The following is a 19,783-nucleotide window of genomic DNA, read 5'->3' as shown; positions in this document are numbered from 1 at the left end:
GCATTCAAGTTTTCAAATCTCAGCGCCAATCAGGTGGGACCTTCTTGACAGGTGCCCGATGAAAGTAGGTCAGTTTTCTCTGCTGCTGACATCTATCGCACTGATATTGAAACTAAGCCGTGGCCAGGAAGTGAGAACCCCTAACTTGCCTTTTTGATCAGGTAAGATGGCAGCCTCCACGAAATATTTTATTGTTGAAGCAAATTTAGTAGATTCTTTCAATCTAAGAATATTTCTTGGACAATAATGTTCAGAGACAAACGATTCTTTAGGTGGCATTAGAAAATTGGCTTAGAGTTGTACACAGAGGTCATTAAACTAATAAAGAAATTGATATTCCTGACGCATGTCCCTTATCCATTGGACTCTCGGTACTTTTGTAGTATACCCCCCCACCTTGTAACTTTCTGTAACTTTCACTTTTCAAACAGTTTTTTACATTTTTTTTGTTCATCTATGTCAAAGCTGTTGAAATAAAATGCTTTTGTAATTACCTGTGGACTTTTTGTTAGTTTTAATCACGTTTAATCCAGCCCATTGAAATACAATGTTAGAATCTTCAATTTACACCCGCAGTCAATAACTTGCCGCGTTTTCGTTGGCTAACTCTAGGGTAATTTTATGTGAACAAGTAGCTCATAATAATTTCACAGAGGAAGTCCAAGTATACAATGTATCAATCCTATGTTCACATAAAATAAGGTAGAGTTAGCCAACGAAAACGCGGCAAGTTATTGACTGCAGGTACATTGTAAATTTTCACATTGTATTTCAATGGGGTGGATTAAACGTGATTAAAACTAATAAAAAGACCACAGGTAATTACAAAAACATTTTATTTCAACAGCTTTGACATAGGTGAAAAAGACAAAGTAAAAAAAAATGTTTGAAAAATGAAAGTTTCAGGAAGTTACAGGGTGGGGGGGTATACTACAAAAGTACCGGACTCTCTAGGTATTTCACAAATTCCTCTCTTTTGTGAGATGTTTTTAAATGAAAATATGCACTCGTGGATCTCCTGGTAATGTCTAGCGAATGCCACAGATCATTCCATTAAGATGCAGGCGTTATTTCTTGCACTACGTGTGACAAAACATTTTCCGTGTCTCTGTTACCTATCCAGTAAGTAACATTATCATTTCAGCAAAGACAGCACCATGCAGATCTTTGTGAAGACCCTAACGGGCAAGACTATCACCCTCGAGGTTGAACCCTCAGATACTATTGAAAATGTCAAGGCCAAGATCCAGGACAAGGAAGGTAAGAAAGCACAGGGTTTGAAAGACCTTTCTTTAGCATGAATAAGTCCAGTGATTTGCCATTCCTGTCATACCTGTACTGTTCTTCTTTAGTTTTTCTCAGGGAATTTTCTTTTTTACATACAGACTCACATTGATATGTACACGGAGTAACTAGATATAGAATGAAGCACATGTGCTGAGCTTAACAAGGGTGCATCAAAATGATATCTCAACACCTGTGCTTTATTCTATGGGTACATTTGGGATAAAGAAAATCAAGATATATAGTATCGTTATTGCTTTTCATCATGACACAGGTTTCTCAGGATTGAAGTTTTTTTCAGATATTTAGGTTGTCAAATTTCTAAAAGTGTCTGCCATATTTAAGTTTCCAAATTATGAAAAAAAAACTTCAGTAGCTTTTCATTTGATTTCACCCTTGAAATTTACATTACACAACTAAGTAAAAAAATCCCTACGCAGAATGTTAAGGGAAAAACCTGCTTTGATTATCCATATTATCATATATTTGCTAAATTTTATATTTATAGGTTAGATTCTTATAGCACAAAAGGTAACTTAATGAAAAGTTACTAGAAAAGCATTATTCATGTTGCAGGCATTCCCCCTGATCAGCAGCGTCTGATTTTTGCTGGCAAACAGCTGGAAGATGGACGCACTCTGTCTGATTACAACATCCAGAAAGGTAACACGTCTACTGTTTTAATTTATCTGTAGTTCAGTAGTTAATGTGAAGAGTAATATAGTACACTATATGGGACGGGGCTCTGCGCCCATTATTTGTTAGTGTCCGTCATAGAATGCCAGTCATGATTCTGTGGCTGGACAATCAAGAAGTTGAAATAATTTAACAACATAAGTTTTTGCTTGCCTGAGAGAGTGAAGTCCAACATTTCAGTTTGTTTTCAAGTCTATACTAGTTTCTCCCAACTTGTCTCTCAACTACTGTTCTATTAACAAGTAAATAGCAAGGGCATCAGTAGTATAGATAACATGTTTTACAATTCCAGAGAGCACCCTACATTATTATGGTATAGATACCATTGTTTACAATTCCAGAGAGCACCCTACATTATTATGGTATAGATACCATGTTTTACAATTCCAGAGAGCACCCTACATTATTATGGTATAGATACCATGGTTTACAATTCCAGAGAGCACCCTGCATTATTATGGTATAGATACCATGGTTTACAATTCCAGAGAGCACCCTGCATTATTATGGTATAGATACCATGGTTTACAATTCCAGAGAGCACCCTGCATTATTATGGTATAGATACCATGGTTTACAATTCCAGAGAGCACCCTACATTATTATGGTATAGATACCGTGGTTTACAATTCCAGAGAGCACCCTGCATTATTATGGTATAGATACCGTGGTTTACAATTCCAGAGAGCACCCTGCATTATTATGGTATAGATACCATGGTTTACAATTCCAGAGAGCACCCTGCATTATTATGGTATAGATACCATGGTTTACAATTCCAGAGAGCACCCTGCATTATTATGGTATAGATACCATGGTTTACAATTCCAGAGAGCACCCTGCATTATTATGGTATAGATACCATGGTTTACAATTCCAGAGAGCACCCTGCATTATTATGGTATAGATACCATGGTTTACAATTCCAGAGAGCACCCTGCATTATTATGGTATAGATACCATGGTTTACAATTCCAGAGAGCACCCTGCATTATTATGGTATAGATACCATGGTTTACAATTCCAGAGAGCACCCTGCATTATTATGGTATAGATACCATGGTTTACAATTCCAGAGAGCACCCTGCATTATTATGGTATAGATACCATGGTTTACAATTCCAGAGAGCACCCTGCATTATTATGGTATAGATACCATGGTTTACAATTCCAGAGAGCACCCTGCATTATTATGGTATAGATACCATGGTTTACAATTCCAGAGAGCACCCTGCATTATTATGGTATAGATACCATGGTTTACAATTCCAGAGAGCACCCTGCATTATTATGGTATAGATACCATGGTTTACAATTCCAGAGAGCACCCTACATTATTATGGTATAGATACCATGGTTTACAATTCCAGAGAGCACCCTACATTATTATGGTATAGATACCATGGTTTACAATTCCAGAGAGCACCCTACATTATTATGGTATAGATACCATGGTTTACAATTCCAGAGAGCACCCTACATTATTATGGTATAGATAACATGGTTTACAATTCCAGAGAGCACCCTGCATTTAGTGCTGCGTCTGAGAGGAGGTGTCATTGAACCCAGTCTGAGAATTCTGGCACAGAAATACAACTGTGACAAGATGATCTGTAGAAAGTAAGGACACCAGGGTTCTTGACTCAGTAGATTTCAGAACTTGAGATAAAATCATATTAATGAAATAAATTTAAATTTTTAAGAGAGGGGTGAATATTCTTGCAAGCTTCCTCTAAGGACTTTTAATTAACTAATTTATCTGTTTTAAATGGATATCTTAAAATATTTTCATGATTTGTTGATTTTGTTTTCACCACATGGCTCTTTATTATAGAGCTAGACTTAAACGTAGTTCAAATTTCAAAGCAGTTAATATGTAGTTCTATGTGTAAACTGTTTGTTACTATGTGTGTAATCTGTCAATTCCAGGTGCTATGCTCGCCTACACCCCAGGGCCACCAACTGCCGCAAGAAGAAATGTGGCCACACCTCCAACATCAGGCCAAAGAAGAAGATTAAGTAGACACTTGCTGTGGGACAGTTCAAGAAATATACAGAAATGTTGCCTAATTCTAACATACATTGTGTAAAACACGTGACCAACTGGACTTTTTATTCATTGAAAAGTACAAAAAATAAGGCAAATCACAAATATTGAGATGAGTAAATGTATATAAGGAAAAGCTTGTTTTGTTGTTCATTTCATTGAAGGGAGGGGTTGTTTCTTCCCTTTAATTTTACATCTTGAGCATGAATAAAAAAAAATGAAATTATGTTGCTAAGTGACTACACCTCCACCTCCCTAAAAGTTTGTATCAGTAACTGGTCTGGGTTTTGCACCATGGAAGGAATTTTGCTGGCACTTGAGATGCATTTCCCTTTGATATCTAATGTGAGCTTCACTTCAAAAATCTGTACAAGTGTTGTTTCTAGTCCATTTTATCAGTCACATAACAGATCCCCACGTTTGATTTCAGTGTTTTCAAGTTCTTATGAAAGGAAAGCGGTTTCAACATGGCGTACCCTAATAGTAAAAAGCTCAATTACAAAATTTGACATTTAGCACCAAAGATTTGCCCCTATTAATATCATTTGTATGAATCTTATGAGAACTTGAGAAGGTTATTATCATACCACTGAAGCTGAAAAAAATGCTATCTTCATCAATATAAGAGCTTTCACAGCAGTGCGCTGAACGAACCGCACTATCTATTTCTCTAGGAGCTGTGGACTATCTCTAAGATGTATTGTGTTAGTTGCGCCAGGCTGTTGTGACGAGCGGACACACACTGCGCATGTGCAGTTGATTACTTCCTGTGAAACTAAAACAAACTGACGTGCAGTAAGCTGCTGACAGAAGCAGAGGATCTGTGCTGTAAATAACACGTTATTAGATTATAAGTGAGTATGATATATCGCTGAAACGGTTCTTATCTTACTTCAGTTCTTGTCTTACTGTGCTAATGATATTAAGAAATGTATGCTCCATCTAATTTATCACAGTTTAGTTGGACATATGACATAGCTTGTCACAGGCTGATGCATAAAAATTGTTGTTTTTTTTTAATTTTTTGTTTGTTTGTTTGTTTTTATTTATTTATTTTTCATTCGGTGAGTTAAAATTGTCATCAACTAAGTGTTCAAGTCATATCTAAATATTTACATTTATATATTATATTTTCTCTATTTATTTAATTAAAAATATATATATAAGTAAGTATTATACAGAAATTATATATTTTAAAATGAAGCTTGCCACCCCTACACACATACACATACTTTAAGGTATAGTGCGAAGAGTGACTTAAATCATAACCCGTGTCAACTAAGTCCAGATACAGCTATGTGATATTCCAAAAACCCTGGTGATGAATATTCTGATGTCCAGAAGAAGACATCTTGAAGCAGTAGGTTTAAACCAGCATGAGATTGACTGACGTGATAGGTGTTTGAGGTGGTCACCTTTACTTTAAGAGAGTGGAAAGTGTTCTTGAAAAACTGTTTGTCACCCTGTTACCTCTAATTTTTAATTTGAAATACATCGCAGCTTTTGGCAAAAAGACAAATTATGCCAAAATTAGCCCTTTTATGTGGATATTAGCATCTGAGGAACTGGTATATTTTTTGTTTTACATAGAATAGGGTAACACGTGTAATACTGGCTGTGTTCAGTGTGTATACGTATAGAAAAAAGTGAAGGTTAAAGTACTTTATTATATTTTCATATGCCAGTCACTATACTGGACACTTCTAGTTTTTGTTCACTGTGATACACTGTGTTGCATTTGATTTTAAAAACAGCAAAATGGACAATGAAAAACAAGGTCTAACATCACAAGGCCAAATCAATTTTGCTTAGTGTTAGTTCAATCAATATGTTGTATTGTTTGTCAAGTAGCAAACAGAGCCGTGTATATACCTGCCACTCATGCTGAATATATTGGAGAATTGATCCAGGGACAGGTGAGCTGCAGTCGTAGGATGACACTACACTCATGCTGTGTTTCCAGTTAGACTGGGTTGACAGATCTTGGTGGCAGCCATCTTGGTGGAATATCTGCTTTCAGATTAGGTCACCATAGGCAGTCAGTCTAATCCCACTTGTGTCTCAACCACAGTCACTACTAGTATTGTATATTGTGGAGTTCCTGAGGTGAGTCAATGGTGATGAGGCAGTCCTCTGATATGGCTTGGATGATGCCAACTGAACTGGGCTGGAAACATGACAATAGACAGTCATTTGTAAAGTATTAAATTTTAATGTCTTGTTTTACTTTAGGAATTGATATATTCATTGGTTGGTCAAGGGCAGGGACTGTACAGGTAGGAGGATGGAGAGAGAGGGGAAGGAAGCAACAATTGAAACAAATGCCTGAACTTACTCTATTCATCTTGTTATTGTTGTATTTTTGAAAAGCTGAAGATTGGGGGGGGGGGTATGTGTTCCTTAGTTTTACTTATTCATACCTACTTAGGTAATCAAGGATAATAAATTCATTACCAAGTTGGGTTTCCAATGTAAGCTGATAACCTAAAATATAAGTGGTATTATTTTTGATATAAAGACAATGTGAGTTGTAAAAGGAAGATATCTTTGCTTGTTTTATCTGTGGGACTGATAGATCTTCACTACGTATATCAGTGGATAGAGAGATGTTGACACTGGTCTTTATTATGTGTCTTATCTCTGGGGACAGCTTGACATGTTCACAGCACCTGAGAGGTGTACTCAGTAGCTTCACTGAGCTACTGGGACCTTCACTGCTGTCATGGAGCCATTATATAATTAGACACTTCATGTACTGATTATTATAGCTAGAATGTAGAAAATTGTGAATTATGGAATCTTTTACCTGTGATTGAGAAACAAATCATTTCAAAAGTATCAGTATGTGGAAAGAAAATTGAAATAGTTCAACAGACCACTTATTTTTAAAGAGGAATTTTGTCAAGCTTATCAACACAAAAATATGCTACAGTTGCTTATATTAAACCGTTGTAATCTGACATATGACATCAAAATCATAACTCAATCTGTATCATAGCTTTTAGCACTTACATAAAAGGGATAATAACTCTTCATTTTGGCCAAAAAATTAATTTTCTTGGAGTAAACAACAATTTTTTATACTTACCAATGGTTAATGAATCCATTTTTACATTCAAAGTTAGTCCCTGCTTTTTTTTTTTTCTAAAAAGTTTGTTTTTTGTTACACTCTCTTAAGAGATTATAACAGAGTGTAGCCATCAATGAGGGTCATGTGGTCTGAAGACAAGCTCAGATATCAGAATAATAGCTATAACTGCGTCTGCCGTTTTTGTGGTACAGCAGATATTATATTTCCATGAGTTGTTCACAATGTTTTTATTGTGAAATATAGATCTCATACGAAGAGTTATGATCCCTTTAAATTTCTTTCCAGGTATTAGATAGAAAACACACCACATAACAAGATGTCGATGGGATACGAGAATGTTGACGATGATTTCAACACAGCTGGCTTTGAGTTTGGAGAACAGAGCATTCGTATGGGTAAGTTTGGAGAACAGAGCATTCGTATGAGTAAGTTTGGGGAACAGAGCATTCGTATGGGTAAGTTTGGGGAACAGAGCATTTGTATGGGTAAGTTTGGGGAACAGAGCATTTTTATTGGTAAGTTTGGGGAACAGAGCATTCGTATGGGTAAGTTTGGGGAACAGAGCATTTTTATGGGTAAGTTTGGGGAACAGAGCATTTGTATGAGTAAGTTTGGGGAACAGAGCATTCGTATGGGTAAGTTTGGGGAACAGAGCATTCGTGTTGGTAAGTTTGGGGAACAGAGCATTCGTGTTGGTAAGTTTGGGGAACAGAGCATTCGTATGGGTAAGTTTGGAGAACAGAGCATTGGTATGGATAAGTTTGGAGAACAGAGCATTCGTAATGGTAAACAAAGTGTTCATCTCTTCATCCACACTTGACTTAACTCTTCACCCAGAATGGTCAGTAAATGTTTTTGTGTTTGGACAAAATTGATGGATACTATTTCTTAAAACAAAGTTTTGGTAATGGTTTTGAAAAATAAGAAAAATAAATAATAAAAATTAAATTATGAAATAAGAGAGGTGCTTGGACTTTGTTTAATTACTGCTGTATCTATTTTCTTTAGTTCTCTTAAAAGAAACATCATAGATGTCTAAAAATCCTGATAAATTATTTAACATTTCTTTGATATGCTGGATTTTTCAGGTTTCATTAGAAAAGTCTATGGAATCCTGATGTGTCAGTTGGCTGTTACAATGATCTTCATAGCACTGTTCCTCTATGTGTAAGTTGTCAGAGACAAGAGACTGAATTCTTAGCATACCGATATCCCTGGGATGTTTCAGTTGATTTTTTTAAAATTATGTATAATTTTATTTCATGAAAACAGTAGTTAAGAAAGTAGAATTTCCAAAATTTAATGTGAGCACAATTGTTGTCTACACAACACACTGCTTTCTGCAGCTGTGTAAGTCTGTGTAATATAGATTGTTTTTGTCAACTTGTGAAGATGATGATGATGAAAGTTGATAATGATGATGATGATATTGATGCTGATCTTTCAGAGAACCCATAGCACATTATGCCCAGGCCAATCCCTGGATGTTCTATTTAGCAATGTAAGTATTCTCTCTGGTCCTGTTCATATCAAGACTAACTTATACCATAGCAATGTAAGTATTCTCTCTGGTCCTGTTCAAATCAAGACTAACTTAGACCATAGCAATGTAAGTATTCTCTCTGGTCCTGTTCATATCAAGACTAATTAAGCTATAAGACTGCAAGCAAAACTTGTATACTGAAGTATTAAAATTGTTTTGGATTGTTTTCTAATTTCTTCCCTTCTTCTTACAATAAATGGGCTGTAATTTACTTATTTGAAATTCATGGTGTTTTTTAAGACAAGAGAAATAACTTCATTTTCAGAGCCATTACATTTGTCACCCTGATTGCTCTGGCGTGCTGTACTGAGGTCAGGAGAACCTTCCCCATGAATATGATCTTTCTGGGACTCTTTGTAAGTAAAAACTCCAAATAAGTCATCTCTGACTTATAAACCAGTTGTGATTTTTGAAGCAGAAATGCATCATTACTTTCATTGAGTTTTTGATATTTGGTAATAAGATCGCATGTTTAAAAAATCAGAGTATGCAATGCTATTCATGCAGTGATTAATATCTTTTCCTCCTTGTAGCAAATTTTGATTATTTATATGTTTGTCTTTGTTTCAGACACTGTGTGAGTCATATTTCCTAGGAACGGTGGCAAGGTAAAGATATCGTTTACAAAAGTAGGTTTGAAACTGCTGTTACTGGTACAGTAGGAGGATAAGATGTAATTATTTGTTTCTCATTGATGCAAGCAATAAATATTTAGTAATCTTCTATTGGTTCAAAAAGAATTAGAAAAAATGTACTGCTTCTATGTAGTGTGTGTGCATGTGCGTGTATTTGTGTGTGTGTGTGTGTGCATGAGAGTCCAGCCTGAGTTTCAAGATCTGACTGCCTTGGGCTTCGGCTCGACTCTCTCTTTTAGCTGCGATCAAGGCCTACTTTGAGGCAAACATTAAATGATTGTTTTGTACAATGAATTTCATATAATGTTGTATCATTTCAGCACATACAAGGCAGAGCATGTGTTAATGGCAGTAGGAATTACAGCAGTAAGTACCCTTCAGTTACTATTGTACTTAATAAGTCCATTCACACACAGTAGTTTGATTCTCTTTTGGACCAAGTGTCTCAGGAATCAGTCTGTGAAGGCTATGTACACATTATAGGATTGACATGGAGAAGAAGTCAATTTAAATGTTTCAGGTGAATGCTCAGTTTAATGCCATATTTTATAGTCATGTTTTTTTACTGTTGTCATGGCGATTTCTTGTTACAGGCAGTGGCTTTGGCTCTGACGATATTTGCCTTTCAAACAAAAGTAAGTTTCTCTCTCTCTCTCTCTCTCAGTTTTTTGCAATTTTAATCATCTGAATGTATTTATACTTAAATGTTGTAAGATATTTGCTTATTACTAATAAAGAGGCAATGTACATAATTTTCGAATATTCGCTACTCTAACTAAGATATGTATCATAAAATATCCGCTCTTGAGACGTGTTTGTAGCTTCTCAATATTGTTAATTTTGTTAATACAGGTGGGAAATCTAGTAAAGAATTTTTGAAGGACAGCACATAGAACATGAGCCTTGATTTGCGGAAACCTGTGCATAGTTTGACAGACCCATTTTTAGCATGAGTAGTCTTTGTTAGTAAATACTGCTTTCTTCATTTCAGATTGACTTTACCATGTGTAGTGGTTTGCTGTTTGTGCTGCTGATTGTGCTCATCTTGTTTGGACTCATGTGCGCCATCTTCAGGAATCATGTAAGAGTGAAGTTGATCTTAACATTGGACATTGAAAAATAAAAGACAGTGACATTTTAGTTTTGATATTGTATAAAAGATGATTACATTTTGACTCACTGATTAGTAGTTTTAAAAATGAGTTTTTATTATTATTTTAAAAATCTGTATAATGCACATGTTTGTTCTTTTATACTGTGACCCAAGGATTTTAGATTTTATGTTTTAATAATAAAATAATGTTTGTAACAATTGTTGAGCCTATAGTTAAATCAAAGTGAGCTGCTGTCTACGTTTCAGTATGCCTACATAGCCTATGCTTCACTCGGAGCCCTGATCTTCTCATTCGTAAGTATAATTAAAGCACAAAAAAATGAAATAACATAATAAAAAAAATTTTTCAACAGCTAATTTTTAAAATGTTATGCAGTTGTATTTTGCACATTTGACAGACTTCTTTCATTTGCATGTTTAAAGTATTTTACAGTGATGTTATCATGCTTTTATGTCATCTTTTATTATACACTAAGGTTTCAGTCATTACTTGTAATTTGAACAGATTCACAAAATTTTCAGCATTTTGAACATTGTTGTATCAATCTCAAATCAAGTTGTTTCACAGCCTGAATCAAAATAGCTGCAGTTCTTTTAGTTTCAAATACTTCACTGGTGCATCCACTGTAGATTGCATGGATTTTTAACAGATGTGTATTTTAATTACTTTTCCATGTTTTTAGTTTATGGTATTCGACACTCAGTTGATGCTGATGGGGAAGCATCGCTACACGGTTTCCCCAGAGGAGTACATCTTTGTTGCCCTGAATCTCTATATCGATATTGTGACATTGTTCTTGATTATCTTGGCCATTATCCGAGGAACTTATGGAAGACATTAATAGTAAATTAGATTTGCCATTTAGATATTGCTGTGAAATTAATTGTGCTTTTTTTTTTCAACTGTTCACAAATTCCTCCAATCCATTGGTTCACAGCAGAAGGATTTACTGAGAAAATAACTTATCTTGGTACAGACAGTGCACAATGATTTAGATTTGCTTTCAAATCCAGCACTGTTTAACGAAAAAAAAAATATTCAATACAATTTCATTATATTGGTAAGTCTTCACAAGTAAATTATGAGGCTGGAGGAATCTGTGCCTGTTTATTTTCAGTGCTCCTGAATTTTCCATCATGTTTATTGATGTAATGTGTTTGATTTAGTTTCCAGAGCCACTGAAGTTTCTTCTTGCTGTTGTCATTATTATTATTATTATTATTATTATTATTTTTATTATTTAATCAGTGTATTTTTGTTATGTCTAATATTTCTCATAGCTTACACTGGTGTATTGTAGTAGTCAGCGTTCTGTACCAGTGACGAACAGTGTGAAAATATAATTTGATGAAGAACTTTGCTTTCTTCTTACTTTGTCAGACAAATAGCAGGGTGACATGCTGTATAAACTTTGTGTGACCTTGACAATGTGTTCAGCTCACTTTGTGATTGTGCTTTACACTTTTTGCCTTATTAGTTGTGCTTCTTGTCAAATTGACCCAGCCTTACTTGGCACCACCTATGTCAGCCCTGACAGGCCTGAGTTAGGTGTACCTAGCTTGAATGGAAACACAACCTCTTATTTCATAGTATACAAACTTATGTGATCATAAATCAACACATTTGCTAATGTTTTATGAGGGACAATTTAGTATATTTTAATTGTAATGTATGGGCAGTATACACGCAGTATGGGCATCATTTTTTTGTTTATTCAAAATGCTTAAAATGCATTAAAAAAAGAATGATGTTTTGGGGATTATATTTGAAAATATTGTTAATTTTTTATTTATTTATTTTGCAAAAACAATTAAAGAAGTCAAAAATCTCTTTCCAGTACATAGTATTTGACACACAGCTGATGATTGGAGGTAAACACCAATACTCTTTATCACCTGAAGAATACATCTTTGCTGCTCTTAACCTTTACCTGGATGTCATCAACTTGTTCCTCTTCATCCTGGCACTTATCAATGGAGGCAGAAACTGACAGTAGTTTATAATTACCTAGATGTCATCCACCTCTTCATCCTGGCACTTATCAATGGAGGCAGAAACTGACAGTAGTTTATAATTACCTAGATGTCATCCACCTCTTCATCCTGGCACTTATCAATGGAGGCAGAAACTTACAGCAGATATTCCCACTAATAATATCACAAAAACTTATAGCTTTGTGCTATTTTGCACATGATGGACCCTGGCAGCAGTTTTTTTTTAATTTTATTATTATTATTATTATTTTTTTTTTTTTGGGGGGGGGGGGGATGATTGAGGAGGATTCTCTCCCTGCTCACCTGCTAAGAATATTTTCATAAAATACAGTATGTTTCCATTGAGTGCCCTTATTTTATGTGGGTTTTCCCCCTCTGACAAATGAATCTGGTATTTTGTCATGTAAATAGGCGCCAACCTCTCTTCCCCTCTCTACCCCCCCCCCCCCCCACCCCCCTTCAAACTCTGGACATGCCAAGGGGTTTTCTTTAGCTGTGGTGCATACCTGTATGCCAAAACTCCAAATACCACAGTGCTTTTATCTTTGCTTGGTGTTGCTAACACATATACCCATGTTATTTATACAACTGTAAATTTCAACTGTTGACTGATGAAAATGTTAGCTTTCAAATATATCTGCATGAGATTCTCTTTGGGATGAAATTGAAGGCTAAACTGGTGTCTAAAGTATCATTGTTCCAAATACTATCAACAATGACAACAAACTTTTGTTTGGCTTTAATGAATATGGTAGTGAAATGCTTTGGAAGGATTTGGATGTTGTTTTGTGTATTTTTGATTATATAATTTATAAGGGGTATCCGTTGTTATAGTGCCATGTACAGAAAACAGGGGCGGATTTAGGCGGTCTTCTGGGTCTTCCGGAAGACGGTCAGATTTTCAAGTTTACATTGACGGGTATCTAATTTTTTCTGTCGGAAGACGGTCAAAAATGGTGGATGGGTCAACAAAGATAATTTGGAAGACTGTCAGAAAATATCTCTGGATCCGCCCCTGGAAAAGGTTAAAACAACGCAGTTCCATATCTTGGTTTAACCAAACTTTATTTCAGGCATGTTTTTGACTTATTATACGATGAGATGGTTTTAAAGTGTCAATGACAACAGTATTTACTGATGTAAAACAAGATCTGCAATCCATACAACACTTTTTGTTGCTTGTCATTTGTTGTCTTTCATTTTATTGAAGGATTTTGTACATAATCAAGTAGGTACTTATTAATCAAAATATTATTGTATCATTTTGAAAGAAGATATTTCTTTTAGCTCATAGCAGTGTTCAGTTAGACTCCGTGTCAAATTTATTCAATTTGATATATTTAATAGTAAAAGGGCTGGGGCAATTTCAATTTATAACTACTAGTCATTATAAGGAATATTTATTTTAACATTTCCTGAATTTGTGAGTATTTATTTATTCAGAAAGGCATCTTAAAAAGCATGCATAGCATAATATGTAGGTTGCAGCTAATTATAGCTTATGTTATATAATATACATGGGTACACTAAGGTGGGAGGAGGGCAGCATGGGATGTTGATATTTGGCATATTAAAAAGAAAGAATATTTGTTTAAACCATACTTGCAACCAGAGAAAATAAGTAAATAAGAACAACCTACTGTAGTGACAAATATTTGGTGGCCTCTTTCTAAGCAACAAAGCATGAACTGGCCTTGACAGTTATTGTGGTCTGATAAGCCAATTTTTAAGCTACATGACAAGTAGTATTGTTAGACATCAGCCTCTCTTTTGTTAATAAATGGATTTTATTTTCAAAAAACTTTGGATTGATTTTTTCAAAATATGATATCCAGTAAACAAAAGACATGGTCATATCTATATTTTTTTCTATTTCACCCCATAATACAGTACAACCAAATGATATTAAAAAAATATGGTATATGTGGAATTTTTACTGATCACTGACCGGGTCACAAAATTTCCCATCATGTAATGTAACTGAAGCAAACTTTTCCAATGTTTACCAATATATATATAAATTAAAAAAAACGCTGTTATACTTGTACAACAACAAAATATATGAATTTCACCATAGAGAATAAAACAAAAGTTTTTTTTTTTATAAATTATTATTATTTAAATTGGGAGTTCTCCTTTTTGAAAAAAGCTATAAGATATAAGAAAAAAAAACATGAGATTGCCAAGTGTTATTCTGCCATCCCAGTCCTGCATGTCTCAGGGCAGAGATGACGTCTGCGTCATTACAATCTCCAGTATTCTACTGGCAGTTGCTATGACAGAGGACTAAGGTACTGAGAAATGACCCAAATACAAAGTCCAAGAAAGGCTTTTCTAGGGTGTATACATTTAAGTTCATTTCAAACTGTAAATTGATCTAGAATATGCCATGACGATACCATATTTCACAGTAACTCTGGTATTTGTGAATGATCTGATAATACAAGTCTTCTTTCCTAGTTCACCCCAGGCTTCTATCACACCGGATTAAGTTCAGGATTTTTGACGTGTAGTGTTCTACTCGACACATGTCGTGTTCTTCTCTGCACAGTATGTTGCCCAGAACAGACTCATGACATTCTCATACCAGGGAGGTTTGAAATGAATCCCATCTAGACTGAGGTCCATTCTGCCTGCAGACATGGAAAAGAGGTCATAGAACGGATAAACTGCCATCCCCTGCTGCACTGCAGCCTTCAGTACATCAGCCGTCACTTTATTCAGTGCACTGATGTAGTCGTTGGTGAAGGGGTAAGGTGGTTTCAGTTTGGATGGGTTGGTTTGAGGAGCATCAGCGTAGACTAGAGTGGCATTCCCCTTCTGGAGGACATAACTTGTCATCAAGTCCATTAACCAAGTGAAATCTCTCCTGAAATCTTCTGGTGTCCTGTCCATAGCTTCATGGACATGAGTTGCAGAGTAAAAGATGAGATCTGGCAAGCCAGTAATGGACCAATAATCACGGAAATAAAATTCCTGGGTGCTGGCTGCAAACTGGCACCAGATTCCAGTAATGTTGTGAAGACGTTTATCACAGTTTCCCTGCCAGTTATGGCGATGTACTGTTAACTCTGCATCCCTCACAAATTCCATTATCAGGTGTTCTACATGGACATCATCTTGTCCAAATTGTGTTGGGTGAGACTCTCCAGATTGCAGTAGGTGAGATTGACTTGTGCAATTGATTTCTGCTCCAACACATCCATCACAATCTCTGTCAGATAACTTGAAGATGTCTGGGTTGAAGACGGGAGAGAAAAACTTGGGGTCTGGGGTTCTCAGTCCGATATTTTCCTCCTTTGTTGTGCGGCAGTTGTAGGCTGTCCCGTTCATCATTTTAACTAAAGTCGGCGTGTATCTCATGGATTGAGAGTCACCAAAGATGGCTATTTTCTTAATGTTCTTTCTCTTCAAGCACTGCCCTATTTCAGCACTTGTCAGTGTTCTGGCTTTGAGAGAGCAGGTGTTTGGGCTCCAGAAATCGCCGTTCCAGTTTCCTCCCTGTGGAAACGTACCTTGAGAGACGAGATATTTCTGCAGGTATGACATAGAACAAGGGGTTCCGGCAAAACCCTTCTGCTTAGTTGGTTTGATAACATTTTCATGTTGTAAAGTCACATTTTTCATAAGCGTGTCATGTACAAACACTCTACTTGTGGAAGGTCGGTCTTCAATTTCAGCATTATGAGGTTTTTGTTTGGAATTTTTATAACTGTAGGTCAAGTCGACATTTATATCCATGTTTGTTTTCGGATTTTGCTTCATCTGCATAGGTTCTAGCATTGTCCAGCTAGCGTCTATGTTAATACCTTTATAACCTTGGTGTTTGGTTATTTTTCCTGTGCGACTCGGCGCCGCTGTAACCACAGTAAACAACAATGTCGTCAAAATCGTCTTTCTTGACACCTTGCACAGCGCCATGTTTTATGATTTAATTCTCCGGCACTTTCTTCAGTTCTTAGTCAGCAGTAAATTATTTCTGCCTCTTGAACACCTCTAAAATACAGTGCAGGGGTCTGCATGAACAAAACACCTCGACTCTCAAAATGACAAAACCCGATCAATATTACTGAGCACCTGACTCCGCAGAGTGAAAACTAGGTCAATATTGACGACGTCAGCCAAGGCTTACCTGGCATGGTCCAATTTCGCAGGGAGAGACTGCAGGAGGAAATATTAAAATTTTGTTTCGCGCCTGCCACGCCCACACACGAGGCCTATATAGCACAACTGTAAATTATATACAAACTTGAAATTAATGGGGTTAAAATAGGAATGCCAGAGATAGGAACTTTTGCGTAGAAGGAGACCAAAAAGATGAGAGTCGTAAAAATAAAATAAAATAAAACAAAATTAAATTAAAAAAACGAGTGAAATATTTAATACAACGTTAAAAATACTGCTTTATCATTTTCTAGAACATGTTGTTGGTTTTAAGTTATTTTATAAGAACAGTTGTAGAGCTATGAACTGCTCTGAAATATGAAAAATAAACTTGTGAAAATAACGAAATAAATTTTGATCCGTAATTTCACAAACAGCCACAAATACCTTAGGCCTAAAGAAAACTTGGAGAGGAATAAAGTAAAAAGTGTTACAATTACGATAAAAACTTCCTAATGTGCCGTCAAAAGACCTTTTTGTGAGTAAGTGAGAAAACGCCACTTGCTTGCAGATATGCTTTATTAAAATAGCTGAAGTTCTACAAAGAATTTGAAGAAATCTATTACTGTAGAAGTTACTGTTTTAGTGCAAACACCTTCAATAAGCCCATCGCCTCAGACAGTTTTGTGAGCTATATATACATATTCTAGACAGTGAAGTATGAACTGTATAAATATGACATTACATATTCTGACTTAAATGCCTGTGACATTCAAATAAAACTACATTAGTTTAAATAAAGGACGTGAAATATAAACATAAAATGAAAGTGTGAAGAAAATGAGAAAATAACAGGAATGACAATGAAAATGTCTTTGGCGTACGCTAAGTCATAGTTAAAAAACTCAGAGCAAAGAGACGATTCCGTTCCTCGAATCTTGCGAAAAGCTTGATTAACATCCGAAGGTGACGTGGTTAATCTCAGTAATTCAGATCGTTCTACTGTGAGTGTTCTTTTTTTCTCAATATCGACTTTCTTCCCAGCGACACATATTTATAACTCCATATACATACAGGTGCGACAACCTTCATTAGATAGTGACGGAAGGGACCACGCTTCCCATTAAGTGATGAATTAAGTTAGGACTTTTTAAGAACGTCGACCTGTAGTTGTATATTGACTACGATTTTTCTCAATGATTTTCACCAAACACATAATTATGCAACTTGATTAACAGAGACAGTATTTAGGAGCGGACCAGCTCGGCATGCCGATATGCCTAATCCATGCCCGTTTTGGCTTTAAAGGTGGAAGGTATTGCCCAGTCATTGATTTGTCTTCAACTTTGAGGTCGCCTTGACACTCTTTCTTGAGGTCAGGGTCAAATGTTAGCAATATTTGATGTAGGTTGTTTGTTACACCATATTTCGTCACAGATTATCCCGTAGTTTAATCCAGGCAACACGTTATTTCCGCACAAGATGCCGCTGTAGTTTGTTGAGCAGAAGCTCTAGCTTTGCCATAGAAGGTTCAGAATCTCTGAAATGTACAAACAAAAACACCACTGTTTCTTTTTTTTTTTTTTTTTTTGAATCTGCAAAAATAACGCTTATTGTTAATTTAATTTAGTTTAGAAATAATGATTATTACTTGTTTAATAAATTTCAAATGAAATTTTTAGACGAGGAAAAGTTCGTTATCACGTTGTGTTAAAAACCATTGCTTGTAATAAACTATCAGATGCTTGTCTCTGTGCGGGAGACCTACCTTACTATTTTGGCCATTGGAGCAAATTTTGCGTTGATGTCGCGGCGGCGTCTCCAAGGATTTAGAAAACTCTGCGGACACGTGCGGGGGCAGACGACACTGTTACTGGAAGGTAAAGGACACAGTTTGACTTTTTATTTAGAAATTGAAGTCTTTATCTCCCGAACTATGGAAAATGTCAACTTTCATTTAATTTATTGCCAAGTTTCATTTACCGATCAAACCAGCGTCAATGGACATATTTACATCATAGTTCGTTTGAAATAGGTGATAAGAAATAAAAAAAAAATTAAAAATGTTTTTGAACTGATTACCATGAAAAGGCAAAGAAACAGTGATGATAACATGATTAATATGTTTTGGGTTATATAAAGTAAATTTAATACAAATGATAGATCTTATTATTGATATTATTTCGTTTACCTGCAGATCTGTTGACACGCTTGTAAGATTTGTGAGAGAATATCTTCTTCGCTCTGGGACAAGTCTTGTGTTGCCACGCAACTGTTGCTTAGCAGCGTGCCGTAAATTGCCAAGGTTACTAAGACTGTGATTTGCAGATTCATTGCAGCTGTCTGAAAGGTATAACAGTAAGAAATCACAGGTGATCAAGCGAATTATTTCCATAAAATGTCGCTGATTGTGTTGAAGAAAAGTATGTCCCTTTTTACATGAGGACGCATCTGTTTAACAAGATTTTTTAGTGATTTACGTGACCCACACTTCGGTTATCAAGAGTAATGATCATCACCCAACCAAAGTATCAGAACTTTTCGTACCCCTACTGTTTTCACGATAGCACAGCTCAAAACTCAAGCTATCTTCTATGATTTCTCAAATTATCCGATCTCCAGATTTTTTCAAAGAGCACAGACTGGTAGTGACGTCTGCGAGACCCGTGTGGACCAGAAGGGGGACGGTATTGTGGTGGTGCCATTTACTTAGTGCATTATCTCCGCCCCCACACTGTAGTACTTTTACTCCTGATACCAGTATCAAAAGTTTAGATGTGTTTGGACGGTGGAATCGTGTCCGTATTACGTTTAATCTCTAAGAATCACGACCAAGATGACGCCATAGGCCGTGTTCAGCAGCGTATTATGTAAACCTGTTCCTGAACTGAGAACAGGAAGTTGATGGATGGAGGGCACTCTCCCTCAGGGATATAAAACCAGTACTTCTAGAGGACAGACACGAGTAGTAGAATACGACATACCCTTTCTAGTGTGTTCAAATATTGCAATCAAAGCGGCTAGTCTTAAAACTGTTTTGGTTACAACTGAGCTGGACGCGTCCAAGGTCACTAATATTCTGTATATCAATGAACAAGAATGGATTCGACCACTTGATTAAAGTCTCTTAACTCGGATTTAAGACACATTTCAAAGGGTTTGCTGTCCCAAATAGATCTCTTTGGATGCCTAAGCATGCATCGTGGATTTCTGTTACACCGTACCAACACTTGGATTTAACCCAGCATGTATGTGTGACGGCATTGGACTTCAA

At 36.0% G+C, this 19,783-nt stretch overlaps 3 protein-coding genes across 13 annotated transcripts; 2 read left to right on the top strand and 1 right to left on the bottom strand.

Annotated features, from left to right (window-relative positions):
* The first annotated feature begins 20 nt into the window (after positions 1-20).
* Positions 21-4,163, top strand: LOC106162602 (ubiquitin-ribosomal protein eL40 fusion protein). 3 transcript variants are annotated; one of them, XM_087017897.1, is made up of 5 exons: positions 50-161; positions 1,145-1,260; positions 1,861-1,947; positions 3,498-3,600; positions 3,910-4,163. In XM_087017897.1, the coding sequence occupies exons 2-5, from the start codon at positions 1,158-1,160 to the stop codon at positions 4,001-4,003; spliced, it is 387 nt and encodes a 128-aa protein (XP_086874023.1). In that variant the 5' UTR covers positions 50-161; positions 1,145-1,157; the 3' UTR covers positions 4,004-4,163. The 3 variants fall into 3 exon arrangements, with proteins under 3 accessions (XP_086874025.1, XP_086874024.1, XP_086874023.1); XM_087017899.1 differs by lacking the exons at positions 3,498-3,600; positions 3,910-4,163 and adding an exon at positions 2,420-2,559 and having other exon boundaries at positions 21-161; XM_087017898.1 differs by lacking the exons at positions 3,498-3,600; positions 3,910-4,163 and adding an exon at positions 2,273-2,413 and having other exon boundaries at positions 21-161.
* Positions 4,164-4,216: 53 nt separating this feature from the next.
* Positions 4,217-14,206, top strand: LOC106162597 (protein lifeguard 1). Of its 9 annotated transcripts, none has more exons than XM_087017889.1 (13): positions 4,217-4,372; positions 4,702-4,881; positions 7,404-7,513; positions 8,207-8,285; positions 8,566-8,619; positions 8,927-9,017; positions 9,232-9,269; positions 9,617-9,662; positions 9,890-9,931; positions 10,288-10,377; positions 10,657-10,704; positions 11,094-11,254; positions 12,249-12,501. In XM_087017889.1, exons 3-12 carry the CDS (start codon positions 7,435-7,437, stop codon positions 11,250-11,252), a joined length of 726 nt encoding a protein of 241 aa, XP_086874015.1. In that variant the 5' UTR covers positions 4,217-4,372; positions 4,702-4,881; positions 7,404-7,434; the 3' UTR covers positions 11,253-11,254; positions 12,249-12,501. The 9 variants fall into 9 exon arrangements, with proteins under 9 accessions (XP_086874015.1, XP_086874016.1, XP_086874017.1 ...); XM_087017890.1 differs by adding an exon at positions 6,260-6,303 and having other exon boundaries at positions 4,352-4,881; XM_087017891.1 differs by having other exon boundaries at positions 4,352-4,855.
* A 2,864-nt stretch (positions 14,207-17,070) lies between these two features.
* LOC106162603 (uncharacterized) lies at positions 17,071-18,846 on the bottom strand. Its single transcript, XM_087017900.1, has 3 exons — positions 18,701-18,846; positions 18,278-18,382; positions 17,071-18,049 (listed from the first exon to the last, which is right to left on the bottom strand). The coding sequence occupies exons 1-3, from the start codon at positions 18,841-18,843 to the stop codon at positions 17,977-17,979; spliced, it is 321 nt and encodes a 106-aa protein (XP_086874026.1). The 5' UTR covers positions 18,844-18,846; the 3' UTR covers positions 17,071-17,976.
* Between the last annotated feature and the right edge of the window lie 937 nt (positions 18,847-19,783).

Source organism: Lingula anatina, chromosome 7 (assembly GCF_051362555.1).
Source record: "Lingula anatina isolate TDL-2025a chromosome 7, LinAna3.0, whole genome shotgun sequence".
NCBI lineage: Eukaryota > Metazoa > Brachiopoda > Lingulata > Lingulida > Lingulidae > Lingula > Lingula anatina.
Note: the sequence above shows the minus strand (reverse complement) of the source record. Positions and strands in the feature narration are given on the sequence as shown.